Genomic DNA, 17,083 nt, shown 5'->3' with positions numbered 1-17,083 from the left:
CAGTATAATCATATATTTTTAAACCACGGATTTCTTGATTTTCTCGAACTAAACAACCTAAAATTTCAACCACTAAAATAAAAAGATATGGCGAGAGCGGGCAACCTTGTCTTACTCCGCGGTGTATTTCAAAAACATTGGAGGAGTAGCCATTATTTATTACACATCCTTCGATATCAACATAAAGAAGTTGAACCCAACGAACAAATTTTTCACTGAAACCGAACCTTCTTAAAGTTTTGTATATAAAAGACCACTCAACTGTATCGAACGCTTTTTCAAAGTCAATACAGAGTGCAAGACCACCAACATTATGCTTTTTGCAATAATTTTGAATATCAATAAAAAGTCTTATATTTTCGCCAATATAACGTCCTTTGAGAAAACCACATTGATCGTGATTTATGAGAGGTGATATCACTTTTTTTATTCGGAAAGAAATTATTTTTGCGAGAATCTTATAATCACTATTTAATAAAGAGATTGGACGCCAATTTTTGAGTGAAAGTAAATTTTTCCCTTTTTTAGGCAACAGTGTAATAATACTTCTCCTCATTGAATGAGGTAATATATTTTTTTCAAAACTTTCATTAAAAACTAAGCATAGTAAAGGATTTATTTCATTCCAAAAAGTCTTGTAAAACTCAATTGGCAACCCGTCACTTCCTGGTGACTTATCATTTGCAAAAGACATGATCGAATCATAACATTCCTTCTCTGTTATCGTTGATCCCAACATATTTATGTCACTCTCATTTACAGTTGGTATATTTAAGTTGTTCATTGATATATTCCTATTCGGAATGTTCTCTTGAGATGAATACAAATTAGCATAAAAGGTTCTTTCTTCTTCAAGAATATTTTTTGAATTAAATATAATTCCTGTATCTGTTTGGAGCCGAAAGATACATTTCTGTTGGTAATTTCTTTTTTCTAAGTTTGCAAAGTATTTGGTATTTTTCTCTCCCTCTGCGATCCATCTCACTTTCGATCGCACGATTGCCCCACGTACAACACCTTCATGTAATATTTCAAATTCTCTTTTTTTCTCTTCTAATTTGTTTGCTAATTCATTATCCACACAACTTTGAATGGTATCATTTAAATAATTGATTTCTTTTTCTAAACTTTTCATTTTCTCCTGGTCTTCCCTTTTCTTTTGTTTTGAGATTTGTATTATCTTCTGTTTTATTTTGTACTTCAAAAATTCCCAGCGTTGTAAGGGGTGAAGATTATCATTTTCATTCAAAATTGAAACGATTTCTTTTTTAATTTTCTCGACAGTTTCAGTATCAGCTAGAAGAGAGGTATTCAATTTCCAGAAACCTGGCCCCCTTTTAGTAATTGATTTTATTAGGACTAGTGATACCAACGAATGATCTGATTTATAACCATAGGTAATGTCACTTGTTACAACAGAAGACAATAAGGTTTGAGAAATGAGGAAATAATCGATTCTACTTCTGAATCTCATATCTTTTGACATCCATGTATATTTTTTGTCTGGTAGATGAGTATGACGCCAAACGTCCAGTAAATCAAAATCATCAATTATTTCCATTATTGCCTTTTTACATCTTGGATGGTTTTGGAAAGCTTTGGGGAATTTATCTTTTGTGGGTTCCAAAACCGTGTTAAAATCTCCTGCTAACATATATGGTTCTTCACAGTGTTCAAATATCAGAGTATGTAAGTCTTCGAAAAAAGAACTGTCGTCATTGTTTGGACCGTATATGTTTCCAACTGTTAACATCATCTCATTTATTTTTAATATGGTAAGTAGTATTCTTCCGTGGTCGTCTTTAACAGTGTTTACAACGTCAAATGAAGCAGATGGTTTGAAGAGAATGCACACTCCGGCACTTTCGGATGTTCCGTGATTAAATAATATTTTATATCCCCATTCGTGTTTCCATCTTCGTTCTGATCTCGTTGTCGAGTGGGTTTCTTGTAATAGTATTAGATGAAAGTCTAGAGTCCTGATCCAGTTAAAAATGCACCTTCTCTTAAAATCATTTCTCAATCCCCTTACATTCAGGGAACAAATTTTTATATCTATAAAATCGTTCATAATAATGATAGGTTATTATGTGTTGATAACAACCGTATAATTAAGTATTGAGATATCTTCACAAATACAAACATGAAAAGTAAAATAGATTGTGAATTACTTTTAGGCCTAGATTTATAGGCAAACAAACAAAAACATAAAAACCGGACTACCCGTACCAGACACATAAAAAATAAGGGTAAAAAAGAGGTCGGAGGGTCGACCGCTTTAGGTCTGCATATCATGATCGAAAAACAAAAAAAGGAGTGCAGGGACGGGAGCTCCTGGCAGTAAAAAAAAAAAAAGTTGTCGGCACAGACATTCGTATGATGTAAAAAAGGAGACATAGTCGCACTCTTTATTTCTCAAAACACTTTATCAGACCGTTTTAACATTTCCGTTATCAAGATCGACCAACCTCAGGGCGCCCTTGATGTCTAGCTAAGTAGCAGGTTTTTTTATTGAGCTCCGTTTTTAACTTTGATTTTTCGGCCAAAAGTTTATTTTCTGCATCGTGAGTCATAAAATTACTGAAGATGGGTAAAAGTGAAAGACTTAAGAGACAACGACAAGCAACTTCTGAGGAAAAATGTGACGTCGAATCGGGAAAAGCGAACAATTCTGACACGACTGCCACGCCCCGGGAAAAGGTACGTACTGCAAGTACGAACGTCGATACAGATACGATGTTACGTAACATTCTTGAGAAGGTGTCTGTGCTTGATGAGATCAAAACTGATATAAATACCATATCAGAGAGAATGAGCAGAATTGAAACTAAGTTTGAGAGGATGGATACAAGGATTCAGGATGTGGAAAATGCGACAGAGTTTATGGAAAATGAAATGAGGGAAATGAAGGAAGAAATCCAAAACATTCAAGCAACAAAAGCGAGTTATGAATATGTTAATAAGCTGAGACGAGACGTAGTAGATCTGGTCAACCGTAGCAAGCAAAACAATGTGATCCTACATGGGATTCCTGAAGGGGTAGAAGGCGCACCGAGCAATTGCATAGCATTTGCACGTGACTTCTTCAGGCAGTATTTGCATATCAATGATGTTGAGATAGAACGTGCCCATCGAACCCCCGCCAGCGCCAGAGATCAGCGAAGCGAGAGACCGAGTCGGCCACGCCCAATGCACGTTAAACTGCTCCGATATACAGATAGAGTGGCAATCTTAAAAGAAAGCGGCAAACTCAAAGCAGTTGAAATTCAGGGGTCACGTGTTGGAATAAGCGATGATGTTCACACAGATACAAGAAACGAACACAAGAGGCTAATGATGAAAGTGAAAGATCTTCGATCACAAAATAAATTTGCATTCATCCCAAACTCAGTACCACGTGTTATTAAGTATAAAGATGGCCCCAAAGATGTACCCGGCCCCCTTAAAACAATGAGGTTTACTGGTCACTTTGGCCATGTTGGGGTGTTTGTTGAAAGTTTATGGATATAGTTAATGAAATATGGACATAGGGGTAATCCAGTATCATTGCTCATCTTGCACAAGTCTTAGGTTACTTGATAAAGGTCAAATGTCATTTAGGGTCAATGATCGTAGTAGTATATTATTGTATGAATGGTGTTTTTTGTGAATAATTATTTTACAGTTATTTTCAAAGTCAGCACTGCTGCTGTATTGAATCACGTAATGCAGGCGAGACTGCCAGAGCCCAGAGGCGCTCCACTTGTCTACTTAAATAATTGTAAATATTTTTGTAGTAACATTTATGAATAGTCCTCCATATCATTAAACAATTATTTTGCTATTTCCTTTACCATCGTTAGAAAAGATTCTGTCATGTCTTATCATGACTTGATTCTTTCAAGTCTCATGAAACTTTTGAAACCAACTCTGCAACCCCCATCAGTTCCAAATTCATGCATGTCAAACCCAAAATTAAGATTTCATTAAAGTTATATTAATAACCTTATAGGCTAATTGCAAACTTTTGTCTGTAAAATTAAAAGAATTTGTCCCCTATTGATTAGATAAGTAGAGTTTGGTTTTGTGTTTTTAAATGGAAGTGATTATTTTACTCAGCCAATGACATTCTCAAACCAATTCTTATTCTTGCCTTTTAATCACAAAGGATTTTGAGCTTTCAATTGAAAGCATGATCTGTTCCTGTGAAGTAAGTAGGTTTAAAGACTGATTGAGCAAGCAAGTTCACTATGTTACAAATGTAATGTGCACTTTTACATGTAGGACCCAGTTATGTTTAAGTGTGGTTTAAGTGTGTCCTCTTTTGGCAGATTTGGATTCCATTCTACAAATGTTTCACTTTCACTTTATATCAGATTTCAAACACAATCTATGTATTCTATTTGTTTGTGGGTGTTTTTTTTTGGTCTTTTTCTGGGTTGGGTATTGTTTATTTTGCTTTTTAGAAATATATTTTGTTGTTTGTCTTCTATTGTTGCATGCTGCATTTTCCTTTTTTTTCAGAGAGAGAGGGGGGGGGGGGGGACTGGTTAGATTGAGGTTGATCATCATCTTGTATGCAAGATATCTTTCATTTTTTTCAAAGGAGATGGAACTAGTCTTGGCACATACATAAATCCATTAATAGTTGTGTTTCAAGCAGGGGTTGCAATGTTTTCCTTGATTTATTTGTTTGGTAAAAATTGTATTTTTATTGCTTCCTGTGTTGATGCCAAGCAGCCCTTTGTGATTATAATAAATCCATTTCTCAGGTGTCTTGGATATTCTTTAAATTATATATTTTAAACAGTGGAATTAATCAGTTCATAAAATTTCAATGAATATATTTTCCTTTTGTATACCATTCTTTGTTCTTGATTTGTGAATGTTCCCTAGTTATACCCAAAACTACAAATGCATGGGACGCAGGCTTTTGCTAAGGCTGGCCCTGTATTCTGCAATGATCTTTCCCTGGTTATCTAAGAATGCACTGTTATTGCCACATTGATTCAATGCTATACAGTGCTTTATATTTTAGTTGTCAATTACTCCTTTATCATTGCGTATGTATACTTTTTTCTCTCTCTCTTTTTTTTCTTCATTTTGCCTTGTGCACTCTGCAGAGTGGATTTAGTGCATTATAAATCTTATCTATTGTTATTAATGATAGGAGTACTTGATTTGTCATGATAGCTTTATTCTTATTTTTGTTCAGGTGGATAAGAGGATACCGATCAAAACAGAAAGTGAAGATGACGAAGATAAAATCAAGATGGAAGGGAAGAGAGATGAAGGAACAATGATGTCAAAGTTAGGAACTGAGGAGGATGAAGAGGAGGAGAGAATGGAAACTGATGGTAATCAAGCAGATGACGAACAGGAGAAAGAAGATGACAAAGAAGAGAAAATGGACACAAGAGAAGAAGAAGAAGAGGAGGAGGAGGAGGAAGAGTTGGATATTCCTCCTCTACCAATCCATCCAAGAGGTTTCATTCCTAACTCTGTTCTTGTGAGGCTCATTTGGCCCCCTGAAGAGACGGCTAAAGTTATGGAGGATAGGTATCGCCCCCCTCAACTTGATGAAGATCAGCTTGCTCAGGTTGCTGCTCATAAACAGGTAATCATTGTGTGGAGGTATTATTTAGAGTTAGTGCATTGTTTCATCTTCTCAGCTGACCAAGATATGAATCCCAGAGCCTGTTACAGAAAGAGTTGTGTGTAAATGCAAGTCAAAATATCAAGCACAAGTTCGGAATGTGCAGTTTTGATTGGTTGAAAATCTTGTTGTGTAGAGTTAGTCTTTCTACAAAGATCCCCTGGTTTTGTGCAAGGCAGTGTGCAACTATTGTGTGTGTTTGTTTTATTTACCGTACCATTGAAATATGTTTGAGTTTTGATACATAACATGAATTATTTAGTTTGCTTGGGCTTAATAGTTGAAAAATAGATTGGTATGATTCAACAAAACTGCAATTTGAGAGTTACAGGTGTGATCTTAATCTTGATGTGTGTAAATGCAATTAATGGGGAAGAAATTTTTTTAGACTTGATGTGGCATCCTTATGAAAGAATTGCCACTAATTAATGTGAATTTTCTTCCCTAAATATCTGGGTTGTGTGTTGAAATGCCTGTATTATATACATGTACGTTCCAGGCATCAGTGATGGTAATATTGTTTCTCTGTCTTCACTTCTGTTTTGAAACTAAATGTTGTTGTTTTATTTCCTTGCAGTTTCTTGCTGAAACAGAAACAGAGGTGAACATTTCATTCCATATGAAGCACCTTCCACAATATTTAACCTATTACTTTTTCATCTGTATACATGTACTTGCATGCACTGAGTGATTCACACATACACACATATAATCATGTTTCCTATTTAACCCAATAGCAAATAGAATAAAAAAAAATTTTCAAATAATTTTATGTCATTGTGTCTGTGATAAAGTACTTCTTACATTTTCTCCCAACTTGACATTTTTGCGTTTATTGCATGCAGTACACCTGGGAGAGTTGTATGAAAGTGCTTGTTAAATGTTTTATTTCAGAAAGTCTGTTTTAATCTGACAGGTCTCATAGTAACAGTTCTCAGCCAATCAAAATCAATTAAAGTTGTCAGATCTGAGAACTTGTCAGACAAAATCGTTGATGAAACGACCCCTGAATTTTTGTTTTTAAATATAGTTTGTTCCAATACTATACCATTTATTTTATTCATTGTTTGCTCATGTTTCAATACAACATTGTTCAAGAAAACCTGATTTGTCAGTCAAGAGAGGAGTTAATTCACAAATAACAATGTATTCTTTTCATGAATATTAAATTATTTAACCAACAAATCATCCTGCTATTATACCCACACATTACTAATTCCATTCAAAATCATCATTAATCTATTCATAGATTACATACTTATATCTGACTTTTATCCTTTAATGTCAAACTTTAATCTTGAACAGAAAAGAATTTTAGCAAATTTCTTAAATCTTTAGGCATGTTAGATCACATCAAACATGTATTTGTGAGATGATTTTACATGCCATCTCTTTATAGAAACTACAATATGTACTGCTACATATGCCACAGAAACAGCCTGTACAGCAGTCCCAGAGAAAAATGAAACTGATAATCTGGTCAGTTAGCGGAATTATGTGGACACGGTGGACAAAAGCGTGATTTTTTCTCCAGACCTTTGTTTATGTATAAGAATTAAGAATGGGGTATGCTCCAAAAAATCTGGCTGCAGGAACAGTGAAAAAATGGGTGAAAATGTCAGAATTTATGAGTTCAGATTTGTCTGGTATATAGACTAGCGCTAGTGCAAAACTCAATAGCAGTGCATTATTTTACATTGAATTAGTTCTTGAATTCAGACCCTTTTTGAACAGATCTTCTGTTTGTCCTCGCATCTCAATGCACCAAATATCTGAATGAAGATGCTAACCAAGCCGAAGGGTGACGGTGGAGGGGTTGAATGTTGGTGTGTGTACATATTTTGGTCTTGGGGTAAAGGTGTGCAAGACACATTTTTTGCATGTGTTGGAAATTGTGTTGCCATGGTAACAGTGTATTATTGCAAAAATAGGTAAAAATCTTGCAGTTAGAACCACTTCCTCTGTTTTTAACCGATTCTCATGAAATTTGGCACACACATTGGTCTTGAGGTGAAGATGTCTAAGACACACTTTTGTGTGTCTTTCAGAAATCTTGTTGCCATGGTAACAACATATATGGTGAAAATTGGGAAAAAATCTTACAATTCAAACTGCTTCATCAGTTTTCAATCAATTCTAATGAAATTTGGCACACACATTGGTATTGAAGTAAAGATGTACTAGGCACTTTTTGTGTGTTTCAGAAACTGTGTTGTCATGGTAACAAAATATCATATGGCAAAATTTAGGTAAAAAACTTGCAATTTGAACTACTTCATCAGTTTTGAACCAATTCTCGTGAAATTTGGCTCACACATTGGCCTTGTGGTAAAGATGTGCAAGAACCTTTTTTTTGCATTTGTCAGAGAGTGCATTACCAGGGGCCCGTTGCATACAACTGTTTACCTGAGAAAACTCTGGTTGCTTTTACCAGAGTTTTTGCCCTGTGTTAAAGTCAATGGCATAAATCAGACTAACCTTAGTTTTCAGTTTTTACCAGAGTTTTCTCAGGTAAAAAGTTTTATGGAACGGGCCCCAGGGTAGCCACATATGATAGCCAGAAATGTAGGAAAATTTATTGTGGATCAAACTTCCTCCCCTGTTTTTAGTCAGTGCTCATAAAAATTGGAAGAAATATTCATCTTAGGGTAAAGATTCATATTGAATTCTAAATGTCTTCTCTGCATTAAAATGTGGGGATATTAATCACCTTCATTAATATTTCTGGGTTGGGGGGGGGGGGAAGGGGCAGGATTAGTCCTTTAAATCTGACAAAGAAGGTTAAAGGCAGTGGCCATTAGAAACATAAAAATGATAAAACACTCTTAAAAAACGCATCCCCTTAAGGGCATATAGGCTGGAGGTACACTGGGTGAATATGAAACCTTCCGCTGAAGCAGAGGAGTTCCAACACTGGCAAGCAAAACAAAATGTGTACCCCTTCTACTTTCAACAGCTGATTTTCCAAACCTTAGTTCCACCTCCCCAAGATGTGCACCCCTCCCCATACCACTTTTAGTTCTACTTCCCCATGCTCAAACCAGTCTACACCTTTGTCCCTCAGGGGTCAATGCATTTTTAAAGCTAGACATTACTCTTTTTTTGGGGGGTGGGGTCTTTAGAAAATGACCTCATTAAAATTACAGTTAAAGGGTTATGACTAGGAACTTAACCCCCCCCCCCCCCGAAAAAATAGGGGGCTGATAATACTTTTTAGCAGAAAATGCCCCCCCCCCCCTTCAAAGGTAAGAAGAGTCCTTTGCACTTCAGACCATTTATTTGAAGCTTAATGCATTCTGATTTGGTAAAAAAATTGTTTACAGTACCCAATTAACCATTGTTTATTTATATTCTCCTACTCAGTCTTTTATTCATATTCATATTCCGTTCCTACTCTTTCTTTTTAACTTTCACATCACTCTTGATTTTGAGCTTCACCATGCCATCTGCTTCTGTTTCCTGTCTGCTGTCTCTCTCTAAGTAATTGTTTGGTAAAAAATAAAAGTATATTTTTTCTGACATATTTTAAAGTGTACCTTTCATCATGCAACTAATTATTATAGAAATATAAATACATACAAAAACATCTGCACTTGTTTTAGAAATTCACTTGCAAATCCATGACTCAGTAACATACCATATCAAAAATATACCTATGTGCACAATAGACTTTAGCCTTATATTTTCTTTCATTCAATTTTTTCAGTATATTTCTGTGACAGCCCCTGCTTCATGCTTCAAATAAAACATTGATTAATTGGACACCGGACACTTTTTTTTCAAAGCAGAATGTTTGAGGCTTTAAATCAATATGCTGAAGTGTAAAGGATTTTCCCCCTTTTTTTTTTTTGGGGGGGGGTTAAGTCCTTAGTCGTTATAATTTCATTTTAATCTTTATGTGGCAATTTTCTAAAGCCCCACCCCCCAAATAAAAAATGTAAGGGGTGTTTTTTTTAAGACTGTTTAAGTTCCTCATGGTCATGGCCTTTAACCTTCTATATTTTTATGTTGTCAGTTTAAGGACCTTCTCCGCCCCCCCCCAAAAAAAGCCTATAAATATTATTGAAGGTGATTAATACCCTGCGCTATTATGACGTTATAAAGGGGAATCAAACCCAAATAAACACTTGTTTTTAGAGGAAAATGAAAAATCAGACAAGTTTATAGGTCAAAGTTTGAACAATATCGGACAAACCATAACAAAGTTGTGAACATATTAAAGTTATAAACATTGGTAATCACTATACCCATGAAGACTTCAAATTGACCACATATGTGATGTCACAGTAATTTAAGAAGGCAAGGACCACTCTTCCATGTACTGGAATAATTAATTAGCTAAAATTTATTTTTTCAAAAGTTTTACTTCAAATTATATCTTTCTTTCATGAGGACATAAAACATACTACCGGTTCATATTACGGCCGCAATGGAATAGGGATTTAGGAGAAAACCAAAAATCCTGATAACTACTAGTCTTATGGGAAAGTTTACATAATAGAATAATTTACATAGATATACATGTACATGTTTTAAAGCAACCATAACTATATTCCGCTTGTCCGATTTCTGTAAAACTTTCACCATTCTTATTTTTCTCCTTTTCCATGCACACAACATTATGACCAAGGCTTGATTCCCTTTTAATACTGAATATGAATCTTTACCCAAAATGAATATTTGTGTCAACTTTTATGAGCACAGGCTGAAAACTGAGAAGTAGACTGATCCACAATGAGTTTTCCCCATATTTTTGGCTAAATGTGGTTACCAAGGCAATGCACTCTCTGACAAAAGGTTCTTGCACATCTTTACCTCAAGGCCAATGTGTGAGCCATAATTACTTCATGAGAATTGGTTCAAAACAAAAAAAAAAAAAACTGATGAAGTAGTTCAAATTGCAAGGTTTTTACCTAAATTTTGCCATATAATATGTTGTTCCCATGGCAACACAATTTTGGAAACACACACAAAAATTGCCTTGTACATCTTTACTTCAATACCAATGTGTGTGCCAAATTTCATTAGAATTGATTGAAAACTGATGAAACAGTTTGAATTGTAAGGTTTTTCCCAATTTTCACCAGATAATATGTTGTTACCATGGCAACAAGATTTCTGAAAGACACACAAAAGTGTGTCTTAGACATCTTCACCTCAAGACCAATGTGTGTGCCAAATTTCATGAGAATCGGTTAAAAACAGAGGAAGTGGTTCTAACTGCAAGATTTTTACCTTATTTTTGCAATAATACACTGTTACCATGGCAACACAATTTCCAACACATGCAAAAAATGTGTTTTGCACACCTTTACCCCAAGACCAAAATATGTACACACACACCAGCATTCAACCCCCTCCACCGTCACCCTTCGGCTTGGTTAGCATCTTCATTCAGATATTTGGTGCATTGAGATGCGAGGACAAACAGAAGATCTGTTCAAAAAGGGTCTGAATTCAAGAACTAATTCAATGTAAAATAATGCACTGCTATTGAGTTTTGCACTAGCGCTAGTCTATATATCAGACAAATCTGAACTCATAAATTCTGACATTTTCACCCATTTTTTCACTGTTCCTGCAGCCAGATTTTTTGGAGCATACCCCATTCTTAATTCTTATACATAAACAAAGGTCTGGAGAAAAAATCATGCTTTTGTCCACCGTGTCCACAAGTAGGGCATTTTTGACGCTAACAGACCAGACTATGAGAAATATCAATGCTTTCACGTAACTTAATCACCAATATGAATAATAGACAGTTGACATGATAATGTTATTGTTAAGATTAGAGTCTCGTTTTTTCATCTGATATAATTTAGTTGTTTACTCATTCTTGCATGAGTGAGTATTGACAAAAACAAAATTTATTTTGCGGACAGTATCTGAAGAAAGTCACATGTCTTTTATATCAACTTTTTTTTAACATGATACCTCAAAGAAAATGATTAAGGAATACAAACTAATATAGTAAGTTTAGTAAATGGTAAATTTTTGTTTTTTCAACACTCTTGTTGATTATCAGTCATACATAAAGTCTTTTGCTATGGTATGCAATCATTGTTTTTCTTTTTGAAATCCATGTACCGGCTGCCATATGACTTGTTTGTATCCTATCTTCAAATTGATAGTTCATCTGTCTAACATTCTTTGAATAAGATAAATCATAGATAATTCTTGGTTTTCTGTTTCTTTCTAGGATGCATTGTATGTGTATTAAGGCGACCGCACACCTTACGATTGGTCTGAGACCCGATTTCAGAATAAAATGTAGTAGAATTTGATGCTAATTATGAGACTTGAAATATCTTACTGTGTAATGTTCTAAATCATCATACTAATACCTATGTTCAAATCTATGACTATGCTATCATTCTTCTTTTAATAAAAGCAAACTTAATATCTAGTCGTAATGACGTCATAGCAGTCAAACGATTGGCTACGATTTGAAACTGTTTTGGCCTTTACTCCAAAATAAAGGCTTGCAATCTTTCAAAATGGTTATATTAGTATTCTTTCAATTAATATTAACCTCAAATAAAATGATATGTTCCATTCACATTTTCAGAAAATGAGCAAAATGTGATTTGTTCCAAACTCGGATTGCGAACAGTCGTAAGGTATGCGGCGGCCTTTACTTGCTTACATTTGTAATTGTGTGATACAGCACAAAGACATAGATCACCATTGAAAAGTAGGAAAGATGTTTCTGTTTGGTTTTTTCAAATTTGGATCAATTGTTCTACGAAATGATATAAGTGCACATTTGAACATGCACAAGTATGATTTGATGTTATGTTAATATTCTATTCATTATGATACAACCCAATGGGTGTTTCGTAGATCATTTTGTAAGTTACAAATGACTGCACACAACTTGTGATCCTTTCTTGTGCTAAATAATATATCTCTATGTACATGAAGAGCTCTGACTTGGCACCTACATGTATCTGCATATTTCAATTGTGAATAAAGTTGATCATAACTTTACAAACAGCATTATGAAACACCCACCTGAATACTTACACTACACGATTGATGCACCTATCTTTGTTTTTAATAGATGATAAAAACTACAATTTTTCTTTAATGAATTAGTGTGATGCATAATGACCTTAAGCTTAAAGAGCCCCTCAATATGTAAATAATTTATGTATGACTTACCATTTATAGTATTACAATACAAGTGTACTACCAATCAAGCTTGTATAAGCCTGTGTTTGTGGCAAATTAATTTCTTTTCCCTATCTGTAGCACTCCTATTTAGTTGATACCTTTTCACAAACCTCTTCTTCTTTATTATTGACACCAGTTGAATTATACATACTATGAAAGAAAAAAAAATCAAAGAAAGATATGATTGCAAGTTTTTTTCTTTTTAAATTTTTCTCACTTTAATCTTATTCCCTGATTTATCTGATTTCACGGATGCCTACTTACTTGTTCCAGTGGTTTTATTCTCTGTTAACAAATAGTTGATGCCTTCCTAATATACCTCATGCATTTAATGCATCAAGAGACAGGTATCCTGACATTAATCTTCTTTGGTCTTATCTGAAGTTCTTCCAATATTCTTTGCCACATAGAGCCCATCAATTAAAGAGCGAATCTATCGCTCTAAAACAGCTTTCAAATCCAAACCCAGGTTTGGAAAAACCCAAGTTGAAAGGAGTGAAGATTACTTTGATTTCTGGAGTATATATGGATGGAAAGTATGTTTGATTTGATTTTTTTTAATCCATAATTCCAAGCATCAGCAGCTGCATTCTATGTGTTTTAAGTTTGTACAAAATTCATGGCTCTAAATTGTCACTTTGTTCTATGTGATTGCTTTGTGAGAAATTGAATTAAGAGATCGGGGGGGGGGGGGGGGGGGGGTTGTTTTACAACAAATTATGTGTGACTTGGAGTCATGATTGACAACTTGCATACAGTATTTAACATAATTGATCACTACACATTAGTGCATGCAGCTATAAATTCAATTTCTACTGTAAGTCACACTTTATAACCCTTTGTGAAACACCCCTCCTCTCTCAGAAATGCAAATTAGAAATCGAACCATTGTGTCCTATCTCCTGTCCACAATGTCTTTTTAATTTCAATTTAGATTAGTTTTTTTGGAGTGCTTCTTCTCTTGTCTTAGGATATGTAGTGCTCTCCCTCTAATTAAAGGACAAGTCTCCCCCCCCCCAACAAAAAGTTGATTTAAATAAAAATAGAAAAATCCAGCAAGCATAACACTGAAAAATTCATCAAAATCGGATGTGAAATAAGAAAGTTATGACATTTTAAAGTTTCGCCTAATTTCACAAACCAGTTTTATGCACATCCTGGCTGGTATGCAAATGAGACCAATGATGTCATCCACTTTTTCTTTTGTATTTCATTATATGAAATATTTGAATTTTTCATCCCTGTCAATTGAAACAAAGATTAATTCCTCCCAGAACTGTGGTATTAGCATTGTTTTAATACTAAATAGTTCAGTCAAGTTGATCCTTATTGTCAAATATGTAAAGAATTGAAATGTTGTATAATTCAAACAATAAAAAACAAATTGATGAGGGACATCATCAACTGTCTTATTTGCATGTCACTGAGTTGTACATAATACTGTTTTGTGAAAAATAAGTGAAACTTTAAAATGTCATAACTATCTTATTTTACATTCGATTTTTATGAAATTTTCAGCATTATGCTAGTTTGATTTTTTCTCTATTTAATGAGATCAACATTTTCTCTGGGGTAGACTTGACCTTTGAAGTATTTTACTACAATATTAAAGTTATTTTTCATTTCACTCACAATTTTTATAGTCACACATTTCAAAGCATAATTAAAAATCTCCATTCTTCGCAATAATAATGTTCATATTAAATTATTCATGTAATGAATGATACAGTGTAATTGCACAGAATTGTGTAATATTTGAATACTAACAATAATTAATTTCATATACATGTAAGAGTGATCTATCCAGTTGTGCCATAAAGTTATGATCAGATACAGTCTTGGAGGGACAGGCTTTTTTAAGAAAAAAAAATTGCCCCTCCAATTCTCTTGTGTGCTCATTCAGGCCCCACTGTTTCTTCAAGCACACCTGTGCATTTGTGAAAGTCAAAGTGATCATATAAAACATGCAATTTTCCCAAATAAATATGTATTGTTTAAAGTTCACACAATAATTATGATTAAAAATCTGTTCCAATTTACACTATTTGTCCAACTAAAAAATTACATGTATTCATCTCCCCTTTGGAAAATAATGAAAGGCCATTTTAAATTTCCTATTCAGCTCCCATATAGAATGGTCTAGTAATTATTTCCCAAGCTATAGCTTCATTTATTATTGTGAAAAGAATACATCATATTTATTCATAACACTGTTTCTTTGCATATCGTAATGGAGGAAGTGATTATTATTTTTAAACACTTAAGTTTGGTGTAACAACTGAAATGTGCACTTTACCTTTGCACATCTAACATTGTATTAATTTGGTTTGCAAAGAGAAATTAATTCTTATGATTTAAATTCTGATATGATTTTTTAAATATTTACTCTACCTATTTAAAGTTTAATAATAATATTACTTTGGTACCAATGGTAAGACTTTCTCCTTAATATGTAACTCTGCTCTTCTATATTTCTCCATAATTTTGTTTGCATACTTTCAATGGAACAGCGAGTCATAATTTGGTCAGAAGAGGAAGAGGTATTTTGTGTACAAATCAAAGAAATGTTCACTTTTATTTTAATCCTACTTTTTTTTGCTGATATGGGTGCATGCTGTTTACTAATTTGATGTACACCATTCATAAGGCAAAGGCATTCTAAAGTTGGATGTTTTTATTTGGGATTTGATTAGCATTTTGAAGTTTTCTGAATACATCATATAAGTATTATTAAGAATGAATGGATGAATAGAATAATTTCAGAAGAAAACTCTAATTAAATGCATGTAACTTCAATAATTTATTGCAGTTTCATGAAGTTCTTCTCAGCCCTACCCGTATGTTGGTTTGGGATTAGACATAGTATGGTTTGAAAAAAGTCTTTGGTTATTAAGTTTACTGTTTTGTTGTCACCTTTTAATGATTAACACTTCGTTTTTGCAAGTACTCTAACATATGTGCTTTCTGTGAAGAAAAAAAAATAATCTCATTCTGAAATCTTCATTCACTTTACAGTTTCTTTTTGAAAGTTGACATAAAGAAAGTTTTAGAGGAATGAAATTAATTTATTGATCAGAATCACTTCATTGCTCATGGCCTTGTGCTTCAGATATTACCAATCAGCTGTAAATGATGGTTTACTTTTAAATGAACAAGAAAACAAATATGTTTGAGAAACTCAAATACTGTACATGTATGATACTTGAATCATCTTTATATTGCACTCTGTATTTGACTGTGGTGTTTTGCACAATTCACTGTTCTAGTTCTGCATTCTGCATATATGTGACCATCCAGATTAAAACTTACATTAATAGCTTGGCCATCTTCTCTGTAATATGCCTGAATAGTTCTTTGGGCTTCAAAATTTAATAGTTATAGAAAATTGTCTTTTTTTCATATCTGAAATTAAAAGAGTTGCACATCTTCAGCTTGAATTAAAGCTGTAAACATCAAAACCCTGTTTCTATATCCCTTGGTCTATGATACTCTCAGTGTCTATTTTTAATAAATTAGGTACACTTAGTTGATCAATTTCAACAAATTGTATATAATTTCAAAGCTGGGGGTTCTTGATAATTCTTGTTTTAATGCCATATTTGTTATTGGACATCTGTAGTGTGCTACTATCCATGCATTTAGCAGGCAAAGCATCATGGCATGGGTCTTTCTAGGGGCTAGCTTTAGGTCCCATGGTGGATGTCAAGAGAATGTTTTATTATAAATCATTTTAAATTGTAAAAGTGTTTTTACTTATGTAAACAACACAACATAAATTCAGCACAGTTTTTATTAGAAAATTGGAAAAACAAAATTATAAAACTCACTTTTTTTCATAACGGCTTGCATGCACCCTTTCACAATACCTGACACACCAATAGTGCAGCGTGTACAACTGATTGAGAACCACTATTTAAAAGCTTAATCTCAGATTTCCATACTATAAAAACTAAGCATTCATTATGGCCGGCTTATTATATGTTTTGAGCTTGATGGTTACGTATGAAGTTTTCACCCCTTAATGAATGATTCAATATTATAAGGGATATATTTTTTGGATGAGTATTCTTTTCTTTTTTGGTTGTGGAGTAAATGAACAAAAGGAAGTTTATATGGTTTTCCAAGCAAAATAAAACCAGGCAATAGAGCTTGAACTTTGTGCTCTATAGATCTTGAAAGTTAGAAAATATGTGTCATCGTACATTAATGGAGTCTTTAATTCACTTAAATATGACATGTTTATCCAAGTCCTTTGGAATCGCATAGAGACTC

The 17,083-nt window shown here is 33.8% G+C and overlaps 1 protein-coding gene across 11 annotated transcripts in view; it reads left to right on the top strand.

Annotated features, from left to right (window-relative positions):
* LOC121406995 (WD repeat-containing protein 97-like) overlaps positions 1–17,083 on the top strand; it is a 90,194-nt gene that overhangs the window by 34,974 nt on the left and 38,137 nt on the right. For 6 of the 11 annotated variants that reach the window (XM_041597870.1, XM_041597873.1, XM_041597878.1 and 3 more), the window contains 4 exons: positions 4,148–4,189; positions 5,195–5,596; positions 6,213–6,236; positions 15,322–15,351. In XM_041597870.1, coding sequence (XP_041453804.1) covers positions 4,148–4,189; positions 5,195–5,596; positions 6,213–6,236; positions 15,322–15,351 — 498 coding nt within the window. The remainder of the gene's footprint in view (positions 1–4,147; positions 4,190–5,194; positions 5,597–6,212; positions 6,237–15,321; positions 15,352–17,083) is intronic. The other 5 variants (XM_041597875.1, XM_041597872.1, XM_041597874.1 and 2 more) reach the window with 4 other exon arrangements.

Source organism: Lytechinus variegatus, chromosome 2, assembly GCF_018143015.1.
Source record: "Lytechinus variegatus isolate NC3 chromosome 2, Lvar_3.0, whole genome shotgun sequence".
NCBI classification, from domain to species: Eukaryota; Metazoa; Echinodermata; class Echinoidea; order Temnopleuroida; family Toxopneustidae; genus Lytechinus; species Lytechinus variegatus.
This window is presented reverse-complemented; position numbering and strand designations above follow the sequence as displayed.